Source organism: Corythoichthys intestinalis, chromosome 11 (assembly GCF_030265065.1).
Source record: "Corythoichthys intestinalis isolate RoL2023-P3 chromosome 11, ASM3026506v1, whole genome shotgun sequence".
In the NCBI taxonomy this organism is placed as follows: domain Eukaryota; kingdom Metazoa; phylum Chordata; class Actinopteri; order Syngnathiformes; family Syngnathidae; genus Corythoichthys; species Corythoichthys intestinalis.
Window position 1 is genome coordinate 18,447,195 of NC_080405.1, and position 25,189 is coordinate 18,472,383.

General features: G+C 40.0%; 2 protein-coding genes across 6 annotated transcripts; one reads left to right on the forward strand and one right to left on the reverse strand.

Annotated features, from left to right (window-relative positions):
- Positions 1–2,962: 2,962 nt before the first annotated feature.
- gsr (glutathione reductase) lies at positions 2,963–21,659 on the reverse strand. Of its 3 annotated transcripts, none has more exons than XM_057850339.1 (13): positions 21,579–21,659; positions 20,895–21,072; positions 18,015–18,041; positions 17,841–17,929; positions 16,288–16,357; positions 16,040–16,187; positions 15,882–15,936; positions 15,703–15,802; positions 14,642–14,878; positions 13,597–13,708; positions 11,753–11,884; positions 11,558–11,691; positions 2,963–3,436 (listed from the first exon to the last, which is right to left on the reverse strand). In XM_057850339.1, exons 2-13 carry the CDS (start codon positions 21,036–21,038, stop codon positions 3,287–3,289), a joined length of 1,398 nt encoding a protein of 465 aa, XP_057706322.1. In that variant the 5' UTR covers positions 21,039–21,072; positions 21,579–21,659; the 3' UTR covers positions 2,963–3,286. The 3 variants fall into 3 exon arrangements, with proteins under 3 accessions (XP_057706322.1, XP_057706321.1, XP_057706320.1); XM_057850338.1 differs by lacking the exon at positions 21,579–21,659 and adding an exon at positions 21,397–21,559; XM_057850337.1 differs by lacking the exon at positions 21,579–21,659 and having other exon boundaries at positions 20,895–21,237.
- Positions 20,898–24,917, forward strand: LOC130924034 (uncharacterized). Of its 3 annotated transcripts, none has more exons than XM_057850335.1 (2): positions 20,898–21,238; positions 22,395–24,917. In XM_057850335.1, exon 2 carries the CDS (start codon positions 22,479–22,481, stop codon positions 24,837–24,839), a length of 2,361 nt encoding a protein of 786 aa, XP_057706318.1. In that variant the 5' UTR covers positions 20,898–21,238; positions 22,395–22,478; the 3' UTR covers positions 24,840–24,917. The 3 variants fall into 3 exon arrangements, with proteins under 3 accessions (XP_057706318.1, XP_057706317.1, XP_057706319.1); XM_057850334.1 differs by lacking the exon at positions 20,898–21,238 and adding an exon at positions 21,907–22,039; XM_057850336.1 differs by lacking the exon at positions 20,898–21,238 and adding an exon at positions 22,084–22,300.
- The last annotated feature ends 272 nt before the right edge of the window (positions 24,918–25,189 follow it).

The window sequence follows — 25,189 nt, forward strand, 5'->3', positions numbered from 1 at the left end:
CACGAGATCGATAGTTGACAAGTAGCTGTCTTCCGACGGAGCCCGCCGGTCCGGCAGGCCGCCGCCACCTCGCCCTAGGCGGGTAGAGGATGAGAGCAGAGCCATGCACCGAATGCGCCGCAGCGAGCCGGCCGGGGCGGGCGGATATCCGGTACGAACTTAGTAGTGATGGGTCCGTGAGACCTCATGAAGCGTGTCGACACAGTGACACACTGTGTTGACACAGTGTGGATACTGTGTCATTGAATACTGACACCTGCTGGACATAAAAAATCCCTACAGGCAACCCACTTGACAGACTGACACTGAATTGATGACATAGCATGTAAAATCAAATAATTTAAGTCTTTGCATTCATATTGCATTATTCCATATCTTTAAATTATGTGAACATATATTATAATGTGAAAATGTAAGTAATAATGAATGGGTGAATGAGGAATGCCTGTGGACTTTTTGTTCTGATAAAATTTTATTCAAAAACATAGTTTTTTTTTTTTTAATGTTTAAAATTTAGTTGGTTACCTTTTTAAAATCAAACAAGCCTGCTGTGGACAACACACTCGCATGGAACCAATGATGCCAGCATGCACAAGAATTTCCAGTTGAAAGAGGTTTGGATAAGATGTCCATTGGCTCAGTTGGGCTTCGGTTCATGTTCGGCTCAGCCATGCATCGTTGCACTTTTGCAATTTCATCTACAGTTGCATTGCCTTCTTGACTCCCCACTTCGTCATCTAAGTGCTACCATAACCCACCAGAAAGAAATTGAAGTGGACAAAAAATAAATTATAGCTTAATTACAGATTTCTAATAAATTACCAAAAAAGTGACTGTGGGAAAGTAAAGGAATGGCTCTATACCTGTGTTTATTTTGGGATTATCAGAAACTTCATTCTCATGCTTGGGCCAGTAATGCTTCAGCATTGAGGAGGTGGCAACTGTTTGTATATGGCAGGTTTGTCATATACAAAGTACAAATGCAACATTTCACCTGCAAAAAAAAAAAATAACTTTAATAGTAAAACCAAAAATTTTGGTCTTGCGCTGCGATACGTTCTGACCAGGACTCGAACCCGCGCGCACTACGCGTCGGGGACGGGTGGCGTCCGCTCTGACCACTAAGCTAACATGTCAAATACAGGTAAAGGTGTAGGCAAGGCTCCACAAATCACGGACCCGCGTGTACCTGTCACACTAATAAATTCAGATTTACATTAAAATTAATTGTATTTTGAATGGAAGATGACAACTGCATTTTCCCCGTCTTACGTCCATTTCCACAGCATGTAGACAACGAGGAAGTAACCGTGAGATGTGGATTGTTTCAGCAGCTCCATCGCGTTGACAGACGCGCTTCCTTTTGAAGCAGTTTGCCGCGTCATGACTGTGTCGACACAGTTCAATGAGTTCATGCATCGGTCACGTGATTTTCTTGTAGCGATACGCGCACCGATGCAGGAGTTGCTCCATGAGCTCGGCGCGCGCGCCGGCGCATTAGTATCACTGGACCCATCACTAGAACTTAGCTGCCGCCGCCACTCCGGTTCAAGACAGGGGCCTGGCGCGGGTGCTAATTTGGCAGCCGGGCGGACTGAAGGGCACAGGCGGGAGGAAATTCCCGAAATGACCCAATAGCCAAATCCCTGGATGAAAAAATAATGCAGTTTATACGACCACGATTCTTCGTGAAAGACATGCCGATCACATCAGTTTTACCACGGACATTTACACAGGTGATGTCAACAAACCATGTTTATCATGACGGCACAGTGGTTAGTTGATAATTGTAACATGCACCAAACGACACAAAGAAGTCATCCAGTCAGTAATGAATTCAGTACGCTTTAAATTTATGACGTCTTAATCAGATCATTCTTCTTAAATCTAGTCAAATAATTTTCCCCATCTTGTTTGAGTGTTGAAGACTAGTTGAATGCGCCAGATTATTCCACTTACTTGAACTAAATATTGCAATTTGTTCTTATTAAGCCCAAACATCTAAAAAAATAAGGTCATTTTCACCTAAATCAAGAAAAAATTGCTTTCAAATAATGTTTTGAACCATACATATTCTTGAATAAAGAACATTTCTGACAAGTTTTTTTTTTTTTTTTTTTTTTTTTAGGATTATGTATAATAATTTATTGCTTAAAATAGACTGTTAATCTTATTTTCAGCTGGCCATTTTTCTTCAAGAAATCTGAGTGAAATATACTTGAAGTGCTGGCAGTTAATTTAACTTATTTCCAATAGATTTACACTGAAAACAAGGGACTTTAACTAGTCTTAAGGAGCTGTGTTTTTGCTGTGTAGTAATGTTATACTTTAGGAATGGCATACTTTTAAAGCCATTTTTGTGCAACTTATGTATTTACTCTGTAAGTAATTGTTGCCAAAAGTTTACCATTACACAATGTCAGACAATCTGTCTTTATTTAGATGTTGGAATTTACTACTACTACTACTTGTTCACATTTGATGTTGAAAAGAGCAATATTATTTTTGCACAGCAATATTTTCTCTTGTGTATACTTTAAAATTTTACATAAATCTTTAATAAAATTATCGGCTTGACATTATCGGTTATCGGTTGGAACGAGGAGGAAATTATCGGTTATCGGTATCGGCCGAAAAATGCATTATTGTGCATCACTAATATATATATATACTAACATTGGAATGTCATAAGAAGGTTGCAAAAGATAGAGACTGAAAAAGTCATAGAAAGCCATGCTGTGATCGGTTGATCTGATTTCTCCTTTGGGATTCTATATTTCAACCCATGTAAACTTACATAAGATGGTTACTACAATACAGCACTTTGAGTTAAAGACATACGATAAAAAAAGAAAAGACAATTCAATGTATGAAAACAGAATGCATATTTATTTATTCTTTATAACAGTAAACTAGATGTGCTATCAGTAATTTGTACTAGATAGGAACCCAAACAGGGAGAAGCGTTTTAAAAATTTACTGACTCAGGATCAAACATAATACAATTAGATTGAGGTCTTTGGACTTTCCATGCTATCACGCCATCCTTTACTTAAAATATATTTAATTCAAATTACCAATCAGTCGACTCGTCAATAACAACAGTACAATTTTATAAAGGTACAACTCAGGTATGATGCAGTTTGGTAAAAGGCAGAAAAAATGAAAGGCTGTGCAGAACAAGGGTCACTTAAGTGAATTAAAAAAAAAAAAAAAATCATCAAGCAACTCATCAGATGGATTCAATCGTGATATCCAAGTCTTCTTGAGGCCTGGTTTTATTCCGTTAACGCATGGTGACAAGTTCCTCACCGGAAGTAGGGTGAATGGCAACAGTCTTATCAAAGTCTGCTTTGGTAGCGCCAAGCTTGACGGCCACAGCGAAGCCCTGGAGTATCTCATCGCAGCCTAAACCCTGCATGTGCAAACCCACCACCTTTTGGGAAGAAAATAAACACGAAACTGTTTGAAACATGTAAAAATATTTGTGGAAATTACTCCGAAACATTTTGTAATTCTGCTTTTGCAAGGATGGTTTTATTGATATTTTGAGATTTACATTTTGTAATGAAATTTTGATTATCATGGTTTTAGTTTGAAAAAGCACAGAACTGCTCTATCATTCCATTTTTTGTTTACTTTATGGTTTTATTGGCAAACCAAAATGTTAGAAACAACTCTAAGAAGCACAGTTAAGTCCAGTTGAGTTTGGTTTTACAATACAAACTACCATATCGAGGTAGACTATTGTTAAAACGGAAAATATGACTAGATTGTAAATAAAAACATCCTCCTCGCACTGCTTGCATTACCCACGTCGTTGGTTGCACACTCTGAATTTCCACGCCAACTTGAAACCGTTTTTCAGATTAAATCTCCATTTTTGAAAGCCAACGGCAAGCGGAGAGAATAGTTGCCGGTGGGACAAAGTTGAATCAATCAATGAATGGCAAGTTTCAGTCGGGCTTCAGATCCAGACACAGCACTGAGTCAGCACTGTTAAAAGTGCACGACATTGTCCTTTCTGTGGATAATGGAAACCCAGCTATCCTTGTTTTATTAAACCTCACAGCAGCATTCGATACAGTCAACCATACAGTCCTTGTATCTCGCTTAAAGCACTTCATAGGTATCCGTGGTAGCGCTCTACAATGGTTTAAATGGTACCTGGAACATAGGACCTTGTCGGTAATGATTGGGGAATTTTCCTCCTCACGAACTTCTGTCTTGCGGGTTGCCATAAGGCTGTATTTTAGGGCCTGTTCTATTTGCACTTTATCTCCTTACGTCTTAACGAGCGCAAAACTGAATATATAAATTTTGGCGCACTTTCCATGATGAATGCCCTTGAGCCCCCCTTGAGCCCAACACTAGCGCCATGTATCCCTTTTTTAAAGTGACAGGAGATAAAAAAAAGTATTAAATAGGATTATTATGTGAATTAGAATCATATTTTGAGACGATTCGATTATATACAACAATTTAGCAAAGCGCAGATGACGAGAAATTAGTCTTTTAATCTGCCAGTTAGCTACGCCTACCATTATAGGGCTCTAGCATCCCCAACAGGTGGATGACGTCAGCGGGAGAATGGGCTCATCGGTTTTACTATTCAGCCCATTGAGGAGGAATTATTCAGAATGAGGAAAATGCGACTAAAAGAGCCACAAAATGTCATTGTTTCCATCTCTCTACTCCAATATTTTTACATGATATTATTTTTATCCAACTATTTTTCCCCAATAGCTAAATAAATGGCTTGAGAAGGACCAGTCAGCCTATTGAGTGGGAATTATTCAGAACGAGGGAAACGCGACAAAGAGAGCCGCAAAATGTCATTGTTTCAGTCTCTCTACTCCAATATTTTTACAGGATATTCTTTTTATCCAAGTATTTTTCCCCAATAGCTAAATAAATGGCTTGATAAGGACCAGTCAGCCAGTCGAGGGGCAATTAATTATTCACAACGAGGAAAACGCGACGAAGACAGTTGCAAAATGTCATTGTTTCTGTCTCTCGACTTTGTATATTTTTACAATATTTTTACAGGATATTATTTTTATCCGAGTATTTTCCCCCAGTTGCTAAATAAATAGCATGGTCATGACAAATAACAGTCTTGTGCTAAATGGAATATGAAATAATAAAAATGCACTTATTCAGGACGACGTGGCAAAATACTCCATAATGGTCAAAACTGTCGACTTCACCTTTACTTCCTTTACCTCCCGAATGATATTTTATGACACCTAAATCGGGCTTACGTCATTTCCCTTCCTTGGCTTCGGAGAATGTAAACAAACCAAGAGGCGTGACAGCTAGCCGACATGCTAATCCGAACCGAGTTATGTTTCAAAGTCTTCGAAGCGGAAAATCACACATAACTAGCCCGGAACATTTCACATGACGACTGGGTTGTCGATTGTCTTCGCGGATTGGCAAACCGCCCGGCGGAGAGCAATTTACAGCTTGTTCCCTGGAGGAGGGCGGCTGCAGTTGTTGTGCAGCTAATGTGCATGAGCAGAGCTTTTTACATGCCTATCAATGATCAAATGTAATTAGTCCTTTATTTAAAGAAAGTTTGTAGTGTTTTCTTTGTAATCGCTGTATTCGCGGCTATTTTTAACACAAAGTTGCAATTTCTGATCGGTCGGAAAATTTGACAGAACACTGGGCACACAAAGAGTGCAAAAGCCGGTTATAGTGCTTGCCCGGTGGCGGGATGTGCGACAAGCCGCCGGTTGTCGGCCAAGGGGACAAGGAGCTTGTCAGCCACAAAATGCAATCCACCTCCGTATTAAAATGATCCCAGTATCTGACATAATACGAAACACGATGTTTACTCACTTCCTCGTAAGTCCCATGGTCTAACAGTAGTAGGGCTTGTTTTGGCCAATATCCACCGGTGAATGGGAACCTTTTGAAACTCCAAAAAGGCGCACATGCCTCTCCCTCATACAGCAAGATTTTTCTGCAGCCGTTTGGCTGGCGTGATGCGAAAAATAAACGTATTAATCCGCAAAATCAGCTGAATCCTTAGTCCTTGTCATACAACAGTAAGGCTGTATAGTGAAGAGGACTCCTTCCTCTGTACACGTCACAGCGCCCTCTTTCTCAAATCGAGACTGTTGCCGGAAGTCACTCATTTCCATGGCGCAGGATTAAAAAAACTAAATAAATACAGCTTTCGCTTCCACACACATCCAAGAGGTCCATTTCATTCAGGAGCATAAAATACCGCGTGTATAATGAAATAAACATGCTTTTTCGTGTCACGGGCACTTTAAGATGTTAAAAATCTCGAAGTGATATTCGATAACAGGCTTAACTTTGAAAAACAGATTAGTTCTTGTTGTAAGAGCAAGTTTTTTCCAGCTCCGTCTCTTGGCCAAATTGAAGTCTTTTCTTAGTCACCATGACCTTGAAAAAGCAATTCATGCATAAGCTCAAGGCTGGACTACTGCAATGCACTTTATGTTAGTCTTCCCACGTCCTCTATTTCTCATCTTCAACTTGTTCAAAATTCTGCTGCAGGATTTTTAACCGGTACACCTAGACGTGAACATATAACCCCGGTGCTATCATCGCTCCACTGGCTTCCAGTCCATTTAAGAATTGATTGCAAACTTTTACTGTTTGTTTTTAATTCTATTGATGGCCAGGCTCCTTCTTACTTATCGGAAATTTTAACCCTCCGTAACTCTGGCAGGGCTCTTCGTTCTACCGGCCAGATTCTTTTGCAAGTTCCGAGGTCAAGACTTAAACGGTGGGCGGACCGATCTTTTGCAGTTGCTTCCTCCAGGCTGTGGAATAGCCTATCCCCTGCAATCCGCACCATTACCAATCCAGGCCAAAAAGCTTTGAATGTCTACACCAAGTCTTTAATGGCTATTTCTGAGGAGCTACGTCAACACTTACATTAAATGCTATATTTTATTGGTGCTTTTGTTTGTATAGGATTGTGTGGTATATGGATAATAAGAGTGTGACAATATCTCGATACAGCGATATATCGCGATATTTTGCAACCCGATGGGTTATCGATATGCTCCCGCCAAGAATCGATACTTTTATTTAACATATTGGCTATACAATGGAGTATGGATGCTGTAAACTGCTCAATGTTTGTTGAGCAATTCCTTGGCGGTCCACTAGGGACGCTCGGGAGTGGCGGTGAGGGTAAAGTGCGCACAAGTTGTCTAGAGAAGAAGAGAGGAACTCCAAGTGGGTTGAAAAAATAAAAAAGCTCCGTGAGATAGTGACGGGATCTGTCGTTCACTTGAGTAAACGAATCCATTCCGGTTCGTTCAGTAAAACGATTCGTTCAAACGAATCGTTCAACGAATCGTTCGCCCCCCTCATCTCCCTCCCCACCCAAATGAATCGTTCGGTTAGTGAACGGGAAGTGACGTTGCCGAACGAATCACCAAAGACCGCTTCGCAGTATAACTGAACGGGAAGTGACATTGCTTGGTCCCTCCCTCTCTTGCACATTGACCACTCGTCGTAGTTTCAGAAATGAGTGACAGGCGATATCATTCTGCTCTCAGAGACAGCCTCGTCTCCCTCCCGCTGCTGCAAAAGCGAGGGAGAACTTCCGCGTCGTCTGTCCTAGTTCTATGGGCTCAAAGTCATGGCTCGTGCTTGCATTTCGAATTAGGACACGGTTAAACATTTTCCTTTTGAGGGGGAAGTCGGGGTTTGGGGTCGGGGGCGCACGGACTTTCTTTAGCATGATCTTGCTCACATATACAATGCTGCTGCTAACAGCCAACGCGGCATGCCTGCTGTCACGAAAATAAAAATAAATCGAAAGTTTAATTTCTAATTATGGAACGGCCAACACATCATATTAACCTCTCGCTCTGTTGTATTTTTGTTTTTTATTATTAAGATGATCGTTTGAATTTTTGCACTGGTATTAATAAATAAAATAATCCGGTCAGCTCCCCTGTCGTCCCCGCATCTCAGATCGTCAAATGCTGACGAGAAATAATTGTTTGCTTTATGATTTCGCCTTTCTACTCTCATTAGTCTGTTAAGAAAAATGTAGACATATTGCGACATCTCCCGTGTCCGCGCGCTTTGTTTTTGGGGCGCTTGAGTAGCACATGATGGACGGATTGACATAATTTGTCAAACCAACCGACACCCTCTGACACGAAAAAAAAAAAAAAAAAAAAAAACACTCGGAAAAAATTGGCATGTATATACAGTTTCATTGCAAATCAGTATTATGGTGATCATACTAAATATTATTTTTTTTCTGTGCACATATGAGGTACATATCGCTGCCATGAAGCCTCCATATAGTGACAGTTCTCTGCCCGCTTCACTGCCGTCACGCGACCGCAGCTCAGGTTTTGCTTGCCTCGTAGCTACGCGTGTTTTAAATTACTGTAAATTTGATAGTACTGTATATCGTCATAGGCACAGTCCCGAGTCTGTTGAGAAAAGTAGAACACTAAACCATGCTCGCTAGATTTGTGTGGTGTTTTTGTCTTTTTGAGCAGCATTTGATAGGCTCCACGTTAACAAATATGTGACAAAGTCGTTTCCTTTCATTTTATGACTCGTTCACCGCATAGTCATTACTGGAAAGTCAAGTTAGCAGCAAGCTAGGTCAGGAACCGGAGGACCGAATCACTGAACGGGAAGTGACAAAACTCAGTCTTTCCCCCCTGCCTGCACGCTGGCTGCTTATTGGCCACACGTGGAAATGAGTGACATACGCCATGATTCTGTTTCCGCTCCCTCCCCTGCCCGCGATGAGGCTGGCGTCTGATTGGTCGTGTGCGATGTCAGAAGACGCTGCCGCTTGCTCAACGCCCTCCCACGCAGCGAACAAGCGCCACCAACTTCATAGAACGAATCAGTGCAGATGGTGATTAGTTCGGTCTCGTTCACCCAAACAATTCGTTCAAAAAGAACGAATCGTTCGCGACCGATACAACACTACCGTGAGAACGGTGGAGGAAAAAATGAGAAAAATATTGCTACAAATCACACATGGGGACACACTTTAGATTTTACACCAACAAGAAAGGAAGTAAGGTGAACAAGGACTTTGCTGTATGCAAGAATTGTCTAAGAAAAATAAGTTTCACTGGGAGCTGGTGACGTAGTGGACACTGGAGTTTGTGAGCTTCGCTTTCATCACTTGAGGTAAGAAAGTTTTGCAATGTAATTTACTTTTTAATTTACATGTATTATTTTAATGACATTTGGTGTTGAATGATATAAAATAAACCAGGACCCTAAACTGGATGAAAATGAATATCGAACAAGCCCACATGAATTTACCGATTTATTTGAGAACCAATTTCCATCTAGTTTACTACACAAACTGTTATTACTGTCATTTTGATACAATAAGCTATAAAAATGGTTTGAATAGGTTCCAAGATATATAAAGTGATGTGCATGATAATTAATGTAGCCTACATATTAAAAATAGGTAATTATTGAATTTTTAATTTCTATACATTCAATTCATATTTTTTTTAATTCAATACTTCCAACACAAAAAAAAAATCAGGATTTCAACTCAAACGCTATGAAGTAGCTAATATTTTTTGTTTTATTTTGTTGTTTTTAAGGTGAGGAAGACTGTGACTGAGCAAGTCTGACATCTTAAATGCTGAAGCAGATAGCGGAAGTGCTCAAACCAAGCAACAAAGTTCATAAACGAAGAAAAGACCCACCAATTTTATCATTGCCCCACTCCAAGCTCAACTGCTGACACCTACGGCACTTTTTATTTATTTATTTTTTTAAAGATTTAAAACTTTAAAGAAATTAAGGGTGCCATTCATCATGATCTCTCCAAGCGACATCAGTGGTCGTGGTTGGTTTCCTCTATATGTGCAGGGGCACAATTTGCAGTAGATTTTTATTTAACAGCAATGTTGCACAGAAAAGGTGTCACTGTTTAATAAATGACTTTTTTTTTTTTTCGTTTCAACAGTTGTATCGTAGAATGTCATGTATCCAATTTCTGACCAATATATCGATAATTGCTGTATCGTGATACAATCGTTATCGTGAGCCTTGTATCGCGAATCGTATCGTATCGTGAGGTGCCCTGAGGTTCCCACTCCTAATGGATAAATAATCAGATTTGCTCGTCCTAATTTTCTTTACAGTTCTTTACAGTTTTCGTAATTTTCTTTAAGCAGCCAACTTAGCACAATGTCACTTACAGCTACAAATCAAGTCAGAAACCTTGGCGTAATTATTGACTCAGACCTAAAATTTGATAGCCATCTAAAGTCCGTCACTAAATCCACTTATTACCACCTAAAAAATATAACCAGAATAAAGGGGCTTCTGACTCAACAAGACATGGAAAAACCTATGCATGCATTCATTTTCAGCAGATTGGACTACTGCAACGGTATATTTACAGGTCTTGATAAAAAATCAGTCAGGAAGCTGCAGCTAGTACAGAATGCTGCAGCCAGAGTCCTCACAAATACAAGGAAGCTGGACCACATTACACCGGTTTTGAAATCGCTACACTGGCTTCCAGTGAGTCAAAGGATAGACTATAAAATACTACTTCTCGTCTACAAAACACTTAATGGCCTTGGACCAAAATACATGCTTGACTTGTTAGATTCCTATGAGACATCTAGACCCCTAAGGTCGTCTGGAACGGGTCTTCTGCATGTTCCAAGAACAAGAACCAAGCAGGGTGAGGCAGCATTTAGTTATTATGCTCATCACCTCTGGAACAAGTTACCCGAACGTCTGAAGTATGCTCAAACTGTTAGCTCCTTTAAATCAGGGCTAAAAACGCTTTTGTTTAGCACTGCATATCCATAACTGTCTATATATTTCAATCTACCTGCCTTCTATTCCTCTTGTGCTTATCTCTATTGCTGATTTCAATGATTATTAGTAGTAGTAGTTTTTGCTTTATTTTTATTTTTGTTTTATTTTTATTTATTTATTTTTAATCTGTGATTAAATGCAATCTTTTGTCTTGGTTTTTACGTTGTGTTGATTTAAATGTGATTTTTATGGTCTTCATGTGATGTAAAGCACTTTGAATTGCCTTGTGTTGAATTGTGCTATATAAATAAATTTGCCTTGCCTTGCCTTACAGTGATATTTATGTTTTGTAGTCCAGTGTAACGCGAATTAGTAATTCTAATTTTCCATCCATCCAAACAGAAAACTGCCAGGCCGCCATTACCATTTTGCTGCTAGAAGTATTGAAAAGCAAAACTAAGTTGAGGAGGATATCAAGGAAGTGTTTGAATTGGCTGTCACGTTGTAAAACTACACTGCGGACTTGCAGCGTCGTTCGAAGGGAGATTGAAATCTAACTCTGGCCGTGTGCACACTAATCTGTAATGGGGCACATTCTGTTGATTCTATTGGAGCGTCTCTGTGTAGATGCCCTAATAGAAAAGTAGTGCCTTTTCACCATCTTGTGGAATGTATGGAAATTATAAATCTGTTTTGAGGTTTGTCAATTACTCGCAGATTTTTGCTATTTCCAGAAGTGCTCAATCACTATACTCTACAAATGACACTCTAAAACTCCTACCTTCTCTTCTTCACCCACACAAACCAGCTTCATGATGCACAGACTCTTCCGGGTTGTGATGGCATGATATAGCGGCGTGAAGGTGGTCTTGTAGATCTTCACATTCTCCTTGCCTCTGCTCATTATGGCTTCCTCTGTGGGCCAAACGTACAATCAAAAGTAACTTCATAGAAGATGTGGCACTTCCTAACTCACCTTCTGTGAGGCCCACTGTGCCGATGGGTGGGTGGCTGAACACCACCGTCGGAATGTTGGAGTAGTCCAACTTAGAATCCTTCTTGCCCTCAAACAGCCTGTGCGCCAGCTTTCTGGCAGCAGCGATGGCAACTGACAAGAATGAAAGTGCACAGTTGATCTCACAATAAAATGTAAATATTAGAGTGCTCCGATGTATTGGGGCCAATTTAAGACATTTTTGGGGATTAAGTGATCGACAAATCACTAAATATTATCCATCTTGTCCACCGATCGCACTTGGGATTGTCACAGTGGCTTTGTTTACATGTGACATTTATTTGGATTAAAAGCCTGATTTCAATAAAGTTGCTTCGTGTGCACACCCCCATTCATAATGTTCTATCCCGATCAAGCCTGATCAATATTTTATTACGATTGAGACGGATAGTTTATGTCATTTTATAATCTGATTTGTCATTTTATAATCTGATCCGCGCACATTAATACACTATTCCAAAATTTCAGAAGAAACCCAAGTTAACGCACATAACTGTTATGTCAGTATAAGCATTTCTGTTATTCCTAGAAGCTAGAAGATGCAGAGCAAGCGGAAGACAGGACAGGCGCAAACATACCTGCAGTGTATCTGAGACTAGCACTTTTTAGTATTTAATTAAAACAGTATTTAATGTGTAGCTAAAAAAAATCTTATTACCTGGTCTTTCCTTTGGAAAGATCAGGTAGTGAGATTCTACAACTTCCTCCCTATATGTTATTTCACAGATATTGTTAAATGTTTTACAATAAGAAAAAAATACTACAATGTATATTTGATAATACAAGCACAACCTTTCTCATCAACAGTACCGATCTTAATATTGACAGTTTGATGTTTGCCCTACACGCTCAATATACAGTAGGAAGAACAAGTATTTGATACACAGCCAATGGGAAAACCCATTGGCAGTGTATCAAATACTTGTTCTCCCCACTGTATACCGTGCAATATTCAATTTGTGTCATGCCGTCACAAAGGACGAACCAACTGTCCTGGCTTTTGCAATTTCACCTTGAAGACAAAAAACAAAAAGGTAACCAAAGTGGGCTAGGAATTGGTCTCAGCAGTACTCAAAGTCAATATAAATTATAAAAATACAGTACAGTACTCCTATACAGCATATCTTTTTTTTTTAATTTCGATGTCTATAATCCTTGCTTTTAAATTTACAAAGCGTTTGTAAACTCTGATATACAGTAATTCTATCAGCTTTCGTTGGTGCCATGACAATGTGTTCTATTTCACGTCCAGTCAACGCGCAAATATTTTGACATTTTGCGAAAAAAGAAAAAAAATCACAATGAAAACTGCTCTCGATTGACATGAATACTTTTAGGTTGTCAATGTCGTCCATACAGGATAATTTGACGTCAATACTGTTGATGAAATAAGTTATTTGTGTCGCTTTAGAAAGATCTCAACTTTACATTTGAATAGGACAAGAGAAAAAAAATAATACTTGACAAAAGAACATCAACAAAAATTTGGAATCGGCAGGTCAGTCAGTTATTTTTGTTTTGTTTTTTGTTTTAAATTGGTGATCGGCAAGAAAATTGTGATGGGTCAATTTGTCTCAAAACTCTTGATTGTCTGAATATACTTTCGTTAAAACACCACAAGAATTACGATTACACTTTTCACCCTCATATATTCAGCCTGCTTCTGAAGAAACTTTTGCGTTATGAGGTGGCTACTAAAAAGAGCGTGTATAAAAATTCATCATGCATTTGAGCCCTATCGGAAGAGTATAGATAAATGCTTTATTCATTTCTCTTGTTCACATCTTCACATGCATAAGTGTTACCAGGTGTGAGAAGAGCTCTGCCGCAAACATCTCCGACAGCGTAGATTCCCCGTCGAGTGGTGTTTTGGTACTCATCCACCACAATGTGCCCTTGTTCATCTGTGTCTAATCCCTGATAACACACACGTAAACGTTGTTAGTAGACAATCCAGGACCATCCTTTGTTAGTGAAACACAAATAGAAATGCGCTATATCCAAACATTGACCCAACTGCAATCTCATTCCATTATTACACCAGATTTTCCTGTTGAGCTAGTTAGTGCAAATGTTTCCTATTCACACCAAGGAAACACGGTCCAACTAATTTCCTGAAAGTTTGTATAAATTGTGTAAAACATAGATATTCTTATAGAAGGGAATGGTAAAAAATGCAATTGAACTCTTCTGTATTGGCTTCATACAACACAGAAAGTAATCTCAAACCAGGATAGCATACAAATATTGTACACTGCCCGTTAATAGTAATATGCCGTATAAATGATCACATCAGCGCACTATAATAGATTACCGGTACTTCTAAAATAGTAATAATTATACTAGTATTGTGATATCTCAGACATGCCACAACCTGTTTGCTTTCATTTCAATGACGTGACCTTTAAAGACCTCACTTAACTATCCCTTTTTTTTTTTCCAAATTGATTTAGTCATTTAAGTGTAAAAAAAAAAACGTACTGTTTATATTCATGAAATGGGAGAACTATAACTCTTTTTTGTCACAAAATACTGAGATCCGTCTAAGGTTTAATGCCACAATAATGTTAGTTATTTAATAAATTTCCCAGGTTTTATGATGTGGTGACAGTTTAACCATGTAACAGATTATTTCTATCACAGAACCAATTTTTGACCCCAGCTGTGTCATGATGGCACTGGTCTGCTTTGACATCAAGTAACATTTATCATCCAAGCTAATATCTATCTAGTGGCATGCAAAGGTTTGGGCACCCCTGGGTATGTCCAGATTTTTTTTATGCACACACCCTAACATCTTAATGGAGGACAAAAACAAATAGCATGAAATATAATATTTCGAGCACATACCATCTCGCCAATGTTTAAGCCAGCAATGTTGGGCTTCCTGCCGATGGCCCACAGGACACAGTCCACCTCAGAAATAATGCTGCTCTCCTCCTCACCTTTGGTGACGACCGTCACCTCCAACCCGGAGTCGGTTTTGCGCACCGACGTCACCTGAGAGTTCTTCCGCAAGTCCACGCCAGAGTTCTGCAGCTCTTTGGTGCAGTTTGTGCTTATGAAGCTGTCAAAAGTCCTCAAAACCTACAGAACAAATTACCATGTGAGTATGAGTTACTGTACTTTACATTTGTGCGGAAGAGTGCTAAGGCTTTCATGGTGCTAAAACACAAAGTTTGTGAGTTTTTGGCAAACACTGTTGATTTTGTGGGTCTAGCCTTGTGTAAAAACTCATGAAATTTTGCATACACATCAGACTTAGCTTAATATTAAGCATTTTACAGATTAATCTTCTTTAGATTACTTACGCCAAGAGATTTTAGCCAATCGACTTCAAATGTTGGGTGTTTTATCAAAGGACGCTGAAGGTTGAAGATTGAAAGTTAATCAAATCCTTTTGATATCGCCGAATGCTGTTACGGCATGGAAAACTTAGGTTTCTTTGTGACAACAACAGATGTTTTAACTTGACTTTAGATGCTTATACTGTATTTTTTAAATGTCCCACATTTGATAAGAGTCCAAGTCTAAGGATATAAAGTTATTCACTTGTAGTAATAATGCCATGTATTGACAAAGTTAGTACACACATCAAATGTGCTTAAAAAAATGTAATACCTGTACGAACAATACCATAAAAAGTATGCATACCCCTTGAACATTTTCACATTTAGTGACCTTGCAGTCATGAACATGAACGTGTTTAGCTGAAATTCATGTGAGTAGGGTACTAACCCATAGTAGCACATTACTCCCAAGTGGAAGAAAATTTACACCGTTTCAAAAATGTTAAATATGATTTATTGCAATCATTTGCTTTCAGGGTTCATTCGTGTGGAATTTCAATTAATTTTATTGGATCTTCAACCTGCCTGTTGTTAATTTTTCTAGTCATCTTTAATTTTTACCTCATTCTGCCGTATGATGAGGGAGGTTTTAGAACCAAGGTTGTTGAGGATGCCCGCCATCTCAACAGCAATGTAACCAGCACCCACGACAACACTACGTCTGTTGACCGAGAGAGATTGCTTATTTCTATGTACACTTATTACCACGATATCCAAACAGCACAATATTAAATTCTTACTTTGGGAGACTTTCAAGTTCAAAAAAGCCATCACTGGTAATGCCCAGACTTGCTCCTGTTTTGATCATATATAAAACAACAACAAATGAGCTTAATTCAGCAAGTGTTATTAGTACCAAAAAAAGTAAAAGCAATTGAAGTATCTTACGAAGTCCCACCTGGAACCTCAGCATCAGACAGTACAAATGGCTGCCCCCCAGTGGCGATGAGGATGTGAGGCGCTGTGTACTTCCTGCCATTGACCTCCAGTGTTGGCTCAGCATCGCTAGTGAACCTGGCATGACCTTCAATGGTTTGGATGTTTGCCTATCCGGGATGAAATGTTTAATGTGTAACACAATTTGTGATATTTTTTGGGATTCAACAAATTCTACTTAACACATATCGTATAAAGAGTTGTACTTACCTTGTCGAGATTGTTGCGGTAAATTTTATTCAGGCGACTGATGTATGCATCCCTTTTTGCTTTCAGTGTTCTGAAAAAAATGACAACAAATCACACATTTTAAATAAGAAAATATGTTGAATACTGAATGCATAGGCATACATACTGAATTCATCCAGCCTCAATGATGTCCTTGACCCTTATCCAAGCCTGTCGACAAGGGGGTCCACCGGGTATGTTTTCCCGAGCCTCAGGACCATAGGGGCCCTGAATGACCCTTAATTTATTTTAATTTACATTCATACATTCATTTAAATCATTGTCTGATTAAATATTATGTTCTACTCGATATATACTTAAAAACTTTAACATATTAAATATTTCAAATATAATTTTTTTCCCCTTTTTTTTTTGCACAACGCCACCCCCCCGTCTTAGCAGAGAATGGTCTGACTCCGCTTGGCGCACGCAAGTGCTACGCATTTCCTTGTCTTTGCCAGTGACTGTAGCTGGAGGAGAGTGAGCCTTCAGTAAAATGAGAAAAAAAAAAAAAAAAAAAAAAACTACCTCCGCTCCACCATATCACAGGGCAGGCTGAACAACCTAGCCGTTTTTACCAAACTGTACTTTATGGCAAGTTGCGGTGCTGTCACCTCCGCACCGAAGTGTGGAGTGGACGGCTCGTTTGTCATCAGTTCGTCCGGGTCTTCCTTCAGGAAGGTGGCAACGTGCATGAAAACGCAGGGACACGTCGGACGGCTTTTTGCTGGAACTTTTATTAACAATGGGGGACTCCCAGCCACTCAACTCAGAGCTACCGTGCAACAACTCCTATCTCACCCCCTTACGCTCGCCCACCTCTTCGTCTGCGCCAAATTGGTTAAGCCGGTTATATTGTAGGGGACAGCGGCCCCTTGGGGTTGCCGGTAACACCATGCTCTCCATTGAGCGTGAGCTTGCTCAAAAACTGGATTTCACTGATGTTATAAATGACTTTGCTGTCAAAAAATCTAGGCGCATCACTGTTTGAGGGCTTGATAACCCCATGGATGTGGAGGGGGCAGGCAAGGATGTTTAGTTATACGGTTTTGTTGCTTAGCAGACAGACATAGCACTCTCAGTTGTATTGTATTGTAGCCTACATGGGACAATAGATGGAAATTGTTTGTTTATATTGTGTCACATCACATTACAGTCTGTTAAATTTAACTGTCCATCTCAAATTAAATAATTTGAAAATTTACACTGTCATTGCTTGCAAAACGTTAAAGTACTGCATATGTTGTCGTGACAAGCCGATGGCAGGGGTGGGGTTGGGGGGGCCCTATAATGGTCTCTTGTCCCTGGGCCCCAGCAAGTCTGTTGACAGCCTTGCTCTTATCTACTTAGTTTTGAACACACCTCATTGAACTATGTCATTCGTTAATACAACCTTGACTTTATTTAGTGAGCCAACAAGAGCTTACATGTAAGTCGCTATGACTTGGCATTTCCTTCACTTCACTCCACAAAACAGCGACACACCAAAACACACCAAAAAAGAAAAATAAAAATAAATTAAAAAAATCACTTACTCCCAACTGAAGTGAACATTTTTCACGTCAAAGCCGTAATCGGTGTGGTCGTGGAGAAACTCAGCATGTACTGCCGCATTCCACATGACCTTGGAAGAAGGAATGAGAAGGCTTAAATTTAAGTCAAGCATTGCAATAACAGTGTTTTAACATGGAGAGAAAAATAATGTTTACTTTCTTTGGGACACAGCCAACGTTGACCTGTAAAAATTCAAAGCACATATTGTTGATTAAGTTTGAAAATAGTATATTCATAATGTAAAATAATTCAAAAACATATGCTACAAATAATCATGATAATATACAATACTTAAGAGATTTATTACACAACTACCAAAAGTTTAATATGATCACTCATTCCTTAAATATTACTAATTCTAAATATGAAATACCATTTAACAACAATATACAAGAATCAATGTTGAAAACATTATTTAAAAAAAGATGTGACAGTGGCGGCAAGGTTTGTTTAGCACAGCCACCTCACAGTTCTGAGATCAAGGGTCCAATTTAATATGTGCCCTGCAATTGGCTGGCTGCCAGTTCAGGGTCTATCCTGCCTCCTGCCCATTATTGTTAGCTGGGAACGGCTCCAGCACCCCTCGACCCTCGTGAGGATAGCTAAGCGGTACAGCAGATGAATAAATTTCTGACACTGCAGTAAATAAGCACATTTACTTTTTTTTGGACAAAACTGTTAACTTTTGTTCAATACAATCAGCGTTGAGTAAAAACCGAAAATCACAAAATTGCAATATTTCCTTTACGCAACTTCCCTTGTCACAATGTTACAAAGCCTTATTCACGGACACACCTTAAACCAGACAATGTGGTCCACCAGCAGAAATATGGTATCTTCCAAACATCTCTTCCCTCAGAGTAACAAAGTGTTTAACATTAAGAAACTGATACTATTCTTCAAGAATCATTAACACAATATAATACCCTCACATGATAAACAAGAGTTTTGTCTGAGTGACTTTTGTCTTGGAATACAGTACAGTTTTTATTAAGTGCAGTGCACTGAAATGAGTTTCCTCCACAGTCATCAAGGAGGAGCTCAGCGTAGAGTCGCTGTTCCCTTGCTTTGAGAGTTGCCAGATGAGGTGGTTCGGGCATCTCTTCGGGATGCTTTGAGAACACCTCCCTGGTGAGGTGATATGGGCAGGGCCCAGGACAAACAGGGTTGGAAAATGGATGTATGAATTGATGTGAAATGAAGCAATATCTTTTTTTCTATTTGTAATCCCAACATTAATGTTCACTTTACAAAATGCAGGACTATGTGTAGATTCCTTTGTGCTGGCACATACTTCAAACCATAATGATACAGTATATTCGCTTGCAACACCATTAAATATAGGGATTAGGAATAAAACATGTCTCAGTTTTGTTTTTGAGTGGTATTTGGCATATGAACCTTTAGAAATACTCCAGTTGGCGATAAAGCAGCATAGAGCAGACAAATTGAATTGGCTAAAAAATAATAATAATGAAAAATATTTATATTCAGTGCACATATGCATGACCTGGTGCCACTGAGGACATTGTAGGATAGAGGTGTGACAAAATATCCAAATGGTGATATATTGTGATACTTTGCATCCCAAAAGGTTATCGATACGCTCATGCCAAGAATCGAGATATCGTTTTATAAAGATGTCAATGTTTAAAATAAATAAATAAATAAATAAGGAACCAACAAGTTGCTACTAAAATCTTCCACCATAATAGTGTTTCATTTAACTCAATAGCTGCCATTGACAGTGCTCGACGCCGTATCTATTAATACCGGGAAAGCCGAATGAACGTTTGTTTTTTTCTTTTGAAACCAGAGCAGTCACAATCCCTCTTTTCGATTTTCGGGGCATTTACAGGTCACTTCCTGTTGAGTTTGAGTGACTGCCTATTCATTCCTGGGTCACTTCCTGTTGATTGTAGGTTACAGAACAATAAAATTAAAGAACAACAAAATGGCCCAAAATCAAAAGGAAGTGGCTGAAAACCAACCAGTTGAAATGGATTGGACTAGTGGTACTACTAGTGATAAACTTACAGGAGAAGGATGAAGATAGCTTGTTTTTCTTTTTATTAGTTGTTTTGTAGAATTTCCTAGAATGATTTCCTGACCAATGTATCAATAATTGTTGTATCGGCATATCGTGAGGTCATCGTTATCGTGGGCTTTGTATCGCAAATCGTATCATACCGTCAGGTACCAGGAGGTTCCCACCCCTATTGTAGGATGTCTATTAATTATTACTCACAGGTGATTTGTCCTACTACTAGGTTCCCCACTACATAGTACACATCACTAATATTGTTTGCGCACTCACCATAAACACACTTTTATCTGTCCTATCTTCTCTCTTCAGGTTACTAGCTATCCAACCCCCCACATGGTGTCCTTTTTCTCTCTGTCCCACCCCAAAGCCCAAACCCTTTTCTGTCCAACTGCTCTCCAGGTAAACAACGCTGTATAAACAACCACAATGGAAGTACCCCAAACTACAATGTGGCACATAAGATTCCCATTTTTCGTGTCTAGACAGCAGCAAGAGTTAGGTTTTAAAAAAAAAAAAAAAAAAAAAAAAAAAACAATTGGAAAATATTGATAAAAAAATACTTCAATTTTCTTTTTTGATTAATTCATTGCCTGCCACTAATTGCTCCATAGATGTCTGTCATACTGACTGGGAGAGGCTAGCAATTGATGGCTGCCAGCCCTCCCAGTCAAAATGGATTGGATGTTTAGCACTGTCAATGGCAGGTGATGACTTGAACAATTCAATAACCTGTTGAATAGTAAAGATTTTCATAAACTATTTTATGTATGTATTTATTAGATTAAAGGGACATGTTTATATAGTAACCTCAACAGAAAAATTGAACAGAATGAACCCACAAAGACCTTGTGTACTGACCAGACTGTGTAATAATGAGAACTTAGGTTACTTTATACTTTACGGTCAATTATAGCGAGGCTTCCGGAGCCATCGCGTCTCCTCTGTTGTTTCACGCGTTGAGTGTCAGGTGTTTGCAATTGTTACTCACGCAGGTACCTCCGAGTTTATAACTCTCGATCACGGCGGCGTTTGCGCCCAGTTCGGCCGCCCTCCTTGCCCCCGCCAGACCTCCGGAACCGCCGCCGACCACCAGGAAGTCGAACCGGGTGACCCCGCTCGTTGTTGCTGCCATTCCGCGACGGATCCCACCGAAAGACGAGAAATACCTGGCGACGGACGAAAAGATTAAACGGAAGGGGGTTTGAGTGCCAGTTAGGCGAGTTATTCTCGCCATAACCAGGAAGCTGAAACGCGGGGGTGTGGGACAAACGAGGCAGAGGGAGGGTCAAGCGAAAGCCAGTGGCTGCTGTGTCATTATGAAGCGCAACAATGGTGTGTAAATCCTAGAAAACGTCCCTACAATGGTCACGATGATGCTCACTTGACAACAGTACGTGGAAACGAGACAGACAAGACTTTAAATGTCAACATTCTAATCAGGTTTTGATGCATAAATACCAGTTTAAAAAATAAAAGCGCATCTAACATACCTTCGAAAAAAACTGCTGGTTCTTACAAACAACATAGTCCTATCACTTTATCGTTATTTTGTGCTAGGTTCTACCTCTAAATAATGTGGGCTATACATGTCATGTTTTTAAGGATACATGTATGATCATAAGTTAAAGTTGTCTTTCGGTAGGGTAACGGTTAAAATTAATCAACCATTTACGTGATTTTAGAAAATGTACTGATTATCCATCGTAAATCGGATGCCGCTGTACTCTCGGTGTATTTATGGTGCTTCACATTATCAGTCGAGTAGTTTTCAAAGTGTTATTTGAGCAAATGGACAATCCGGTTTTGATTTTCAAAGTAAAACAGCCCTCCACAAACCACATAAGTCTATTAAAAAAACTATTGTCTCATCCTAAAGTTAACTGTAGTACTCACTATGCGATGACAATGGAATGATTACTATTGACAAAATAAATGCAATTACGCATTCAAGAAAGTTTTGTAAAAACAAAGTACAAAACGTGTAGTCTTTATTTTGAAAGTAGGTTCAATCGCTTCTGGTATCTTCCTAGCATGCTAAGCAAATCAAGGCTAACGGCAATTCGACTAGCACAGATGATGAGCTTTATTGCCTCTGATTTGCCTTAAAAATGGTTTTGAATACGTTGCACTAAGGTACGTAAGCAGCATTAATCGCAACTAAACATTTGGACTATGGGGTCAAGTCTTCAACAGCCCCGTTTCCATCGAAACAGTCGGGCCTTTACTTTTGATGAGCGTAAACGTTCCTCACCACAATGCGAAAATTTTAATCATATAGATGCATGTAACTCATTAACTAGCGTGAAAGAGATGGATGTATTAAGCGTGTTGGCTAATGACTACTGTTTTGGGCTGTTTATGGTCGCTCGACGTGTTTTATCTTCAAGGAAAAATGTGAGAGGAAGGGCTGGGGGGCGGGGGCCAGTATGTCATCACCACTCGTAACGTCGTTCTCTTTCTGTTTTGTGAAATTTCACTTACTATACAGTAACCAGTGGAATAAGGCGAAGACTCATGCGGACGCTAATGTGAAGCTGTGTGTGCGTGCAGCTGCTGGGCAACGCTATACACCATGAAGCCTGTCAACAATCAGCGTTTTCCCTCCTTGGTGCCCACCAATCCACCAAACGGCGCCTTGCTTCTCAAGCCGAGATCTCCTGACGCAAATTATTGCAGCAAGTGTGGATTTTCTACAATGGACAATGACTTGTTCAAAAGGCACATTAATGACCACATGGGGTCCAAACTATGCTGTTTTTACTGTCAAAGGGTAGTCTTCAATAGGGCAGAGTTTAATGCTCACCTGGAAGAACACCTAAAGTCGACTCTCAAATGCCCTCACTGTGGACAGGCTTACATTCGGAAGTTAAGCCTTTTGAAGCACATTGAACGGGTTCATAGTAAAAACATTAGTCAAGGACCAAAAAAGATTGGTGTTAACAAAGATCCCCAAATCTACAATGCCTTACCGGGTGTGCAGAGTGCACAGCGCCCAACGCAGCCTACAGTTCGATTGAATGTGCCATCCCTCAATACGCCTACTGTCAGTCTCGGTAAAGATGTGCAGAAAGTAAGATCGATGAACAAAATACTCCCAATTTCTTCAAATGGTGTATCGGACGGTAGTATTCATCAAAACAGGGCTTTAACTGTAGCTCTTCCAGAGGAAATAAGCATCCCGGCTGGCTGCCTTGTTGAACTTGTGGAAGTAAAAACTGTCAATGGATCAAAGGAACTAAAACTGAGGCTGGTGTCACGGCAAGAAAAGGAAGCTGAAAAGAAAGACATGAGAACACCAGTTAAACAAAATATCACAGAAGGTAAGACTTTAGCGATCAAATTAAATCCCCCAAGCAGAGTCAAGTCCACAAATATGGGAATGTGTGTTGTGAACAGAAAACAGATGGACACAAAGAAAGCAGTTCAATGCCCCACTATCAAACCTGTTAGCATGCCCAATATTCCCATTTCAAGTCAAGCGAGCAAAGAGAAACTTACACTGAAGAGAATGTCGGAGGACATCATTGATTTAGACAGTCCAGCAAAGGTTTTCAAACCGGTCTACAATCCAGTGGCGGAAAAGAAAGAAACCCCTTCCTCACAGAGTGAACCTGTCTACAGTCGAACAAAAACATACAATGTTGTCAGCGAGACTAGCACACTCAAATGCCTCGGGCAGCCTGTAAAAACTGGATTACATGTGTCTTGGCAAAATACAGACGAGGGGCTGAAAACTATTCCAGAGCATCACAAGAGTATTTCCCCCACGAATACAAAAATTAAAGAAAGTTGTCTCCAGGATTTGTTGACTTTGGTCAAACGTTCCCCTGGTGTGGTTCACCTCAATGACAATACCTGCTCGAAAGTCATGGACACACCAAAGGTCATTAACACTCCAGCATATGCCAGCCAGCAAATACACAAACCCTCTTCTTTGAAACTTCCTTCAGGTGGAGCTGTCAAAGTGTTACCACCAAAGGTTCATCTTCACAAGGAGAGCGTTCCTCCTCATTCTGCTTTACCAAGTCAAGTCACTGCGCAGACAACAGTCAGTTCAACCTCATCTCTCAAAATGCAGGTGGCGTCATTCCATCCTAAGTCGAACAGTCCAACTTGGTCTCAAGGTGTCCAACCCCGCAAGGAGGCTTCTGAGAGAGAAACACCAAAGCCTGAGGGCTTCCCAGTCATCTCCTCTGTGTTTTCCCTAAGCGAAGAACCAGAAAATACTCAAGGAGCCATGCAGCCACTGGTTATGGCACTGCGGGGCATCGTGATGGATAAAAGCAACACTGCTGATAAGTCGATGCCCAATGTCAGTTATAAAGATCAATTCCAGACAAACCACACATGTAGCTCTGTGAAAATAGAGGAGAAAGAAGAAGTTACTCAACAGCACCCTATCCCAGTGTTGAATCACATGGAGCATGTTGTCAAGATGGAGAAAAACAGCTCGACGCAGACGGACAATTGCAGTAACACGGCAAACATGAAATCTGAAGATGCTCAAAACCTGTTGGATCCGGCTGCCGTTGCTGATATAAATTGTCAGTATGACATCAACAAATACTTGACTGTCCCACTGACGAGAGTGGACGATGTGCGGATGGGCAGCAGGAATAGCTCCAAAACCCCAGCACTTCAAAGTGACACTCCGATTCATGTGCATTCAGTGCATGAGCCAAGAAACGATTTCACCGTACACCTTATGCCATATAAGGCGGAACAACTAGTGATGTGCCCGAGCCCAAACCAGCCCGTTGTCGTGCTCAATCACCCAAAGCCACGGCTCTCAATGCAAGACACATTTGACACGGTTGGGTATGCCGGAACCCCAGCAAAGGCCCCAAAGTGCCAAATATTGAAGATGAGGCTGGGCAAACTGATGGGGCAGAAATATGAGGTGACGGGCTGCACTGTCAGGTTTTCCCAATGAGATGTTCACAGCTACTCCTGTCAATATCGTAGTCTTAACACTCTTGTTCGAATATCAGTGTTTGTAATTATATACATATGGGGGGGGGGGGGGGGGGGAATAAGCCAAGATAAATCATTTTTAAAACTTTTGCTACTATTGTGACCTTTTAACCTCTACAAAGATTTAAAGGGAACCTCGGACCTAAAGACTTGTAGGCTCTAATAAGCCACAATTGTTCCCTTTTACTAAAAGATGTTATAAGAAACACCTAAAACCTGCCATTAATTTAAAAATCTATAGTATTTAGTACATGATTTGACCTACGGAGGGCGCAATGTTTTTTATCTGCGCAATGGACGCTCGGGGTG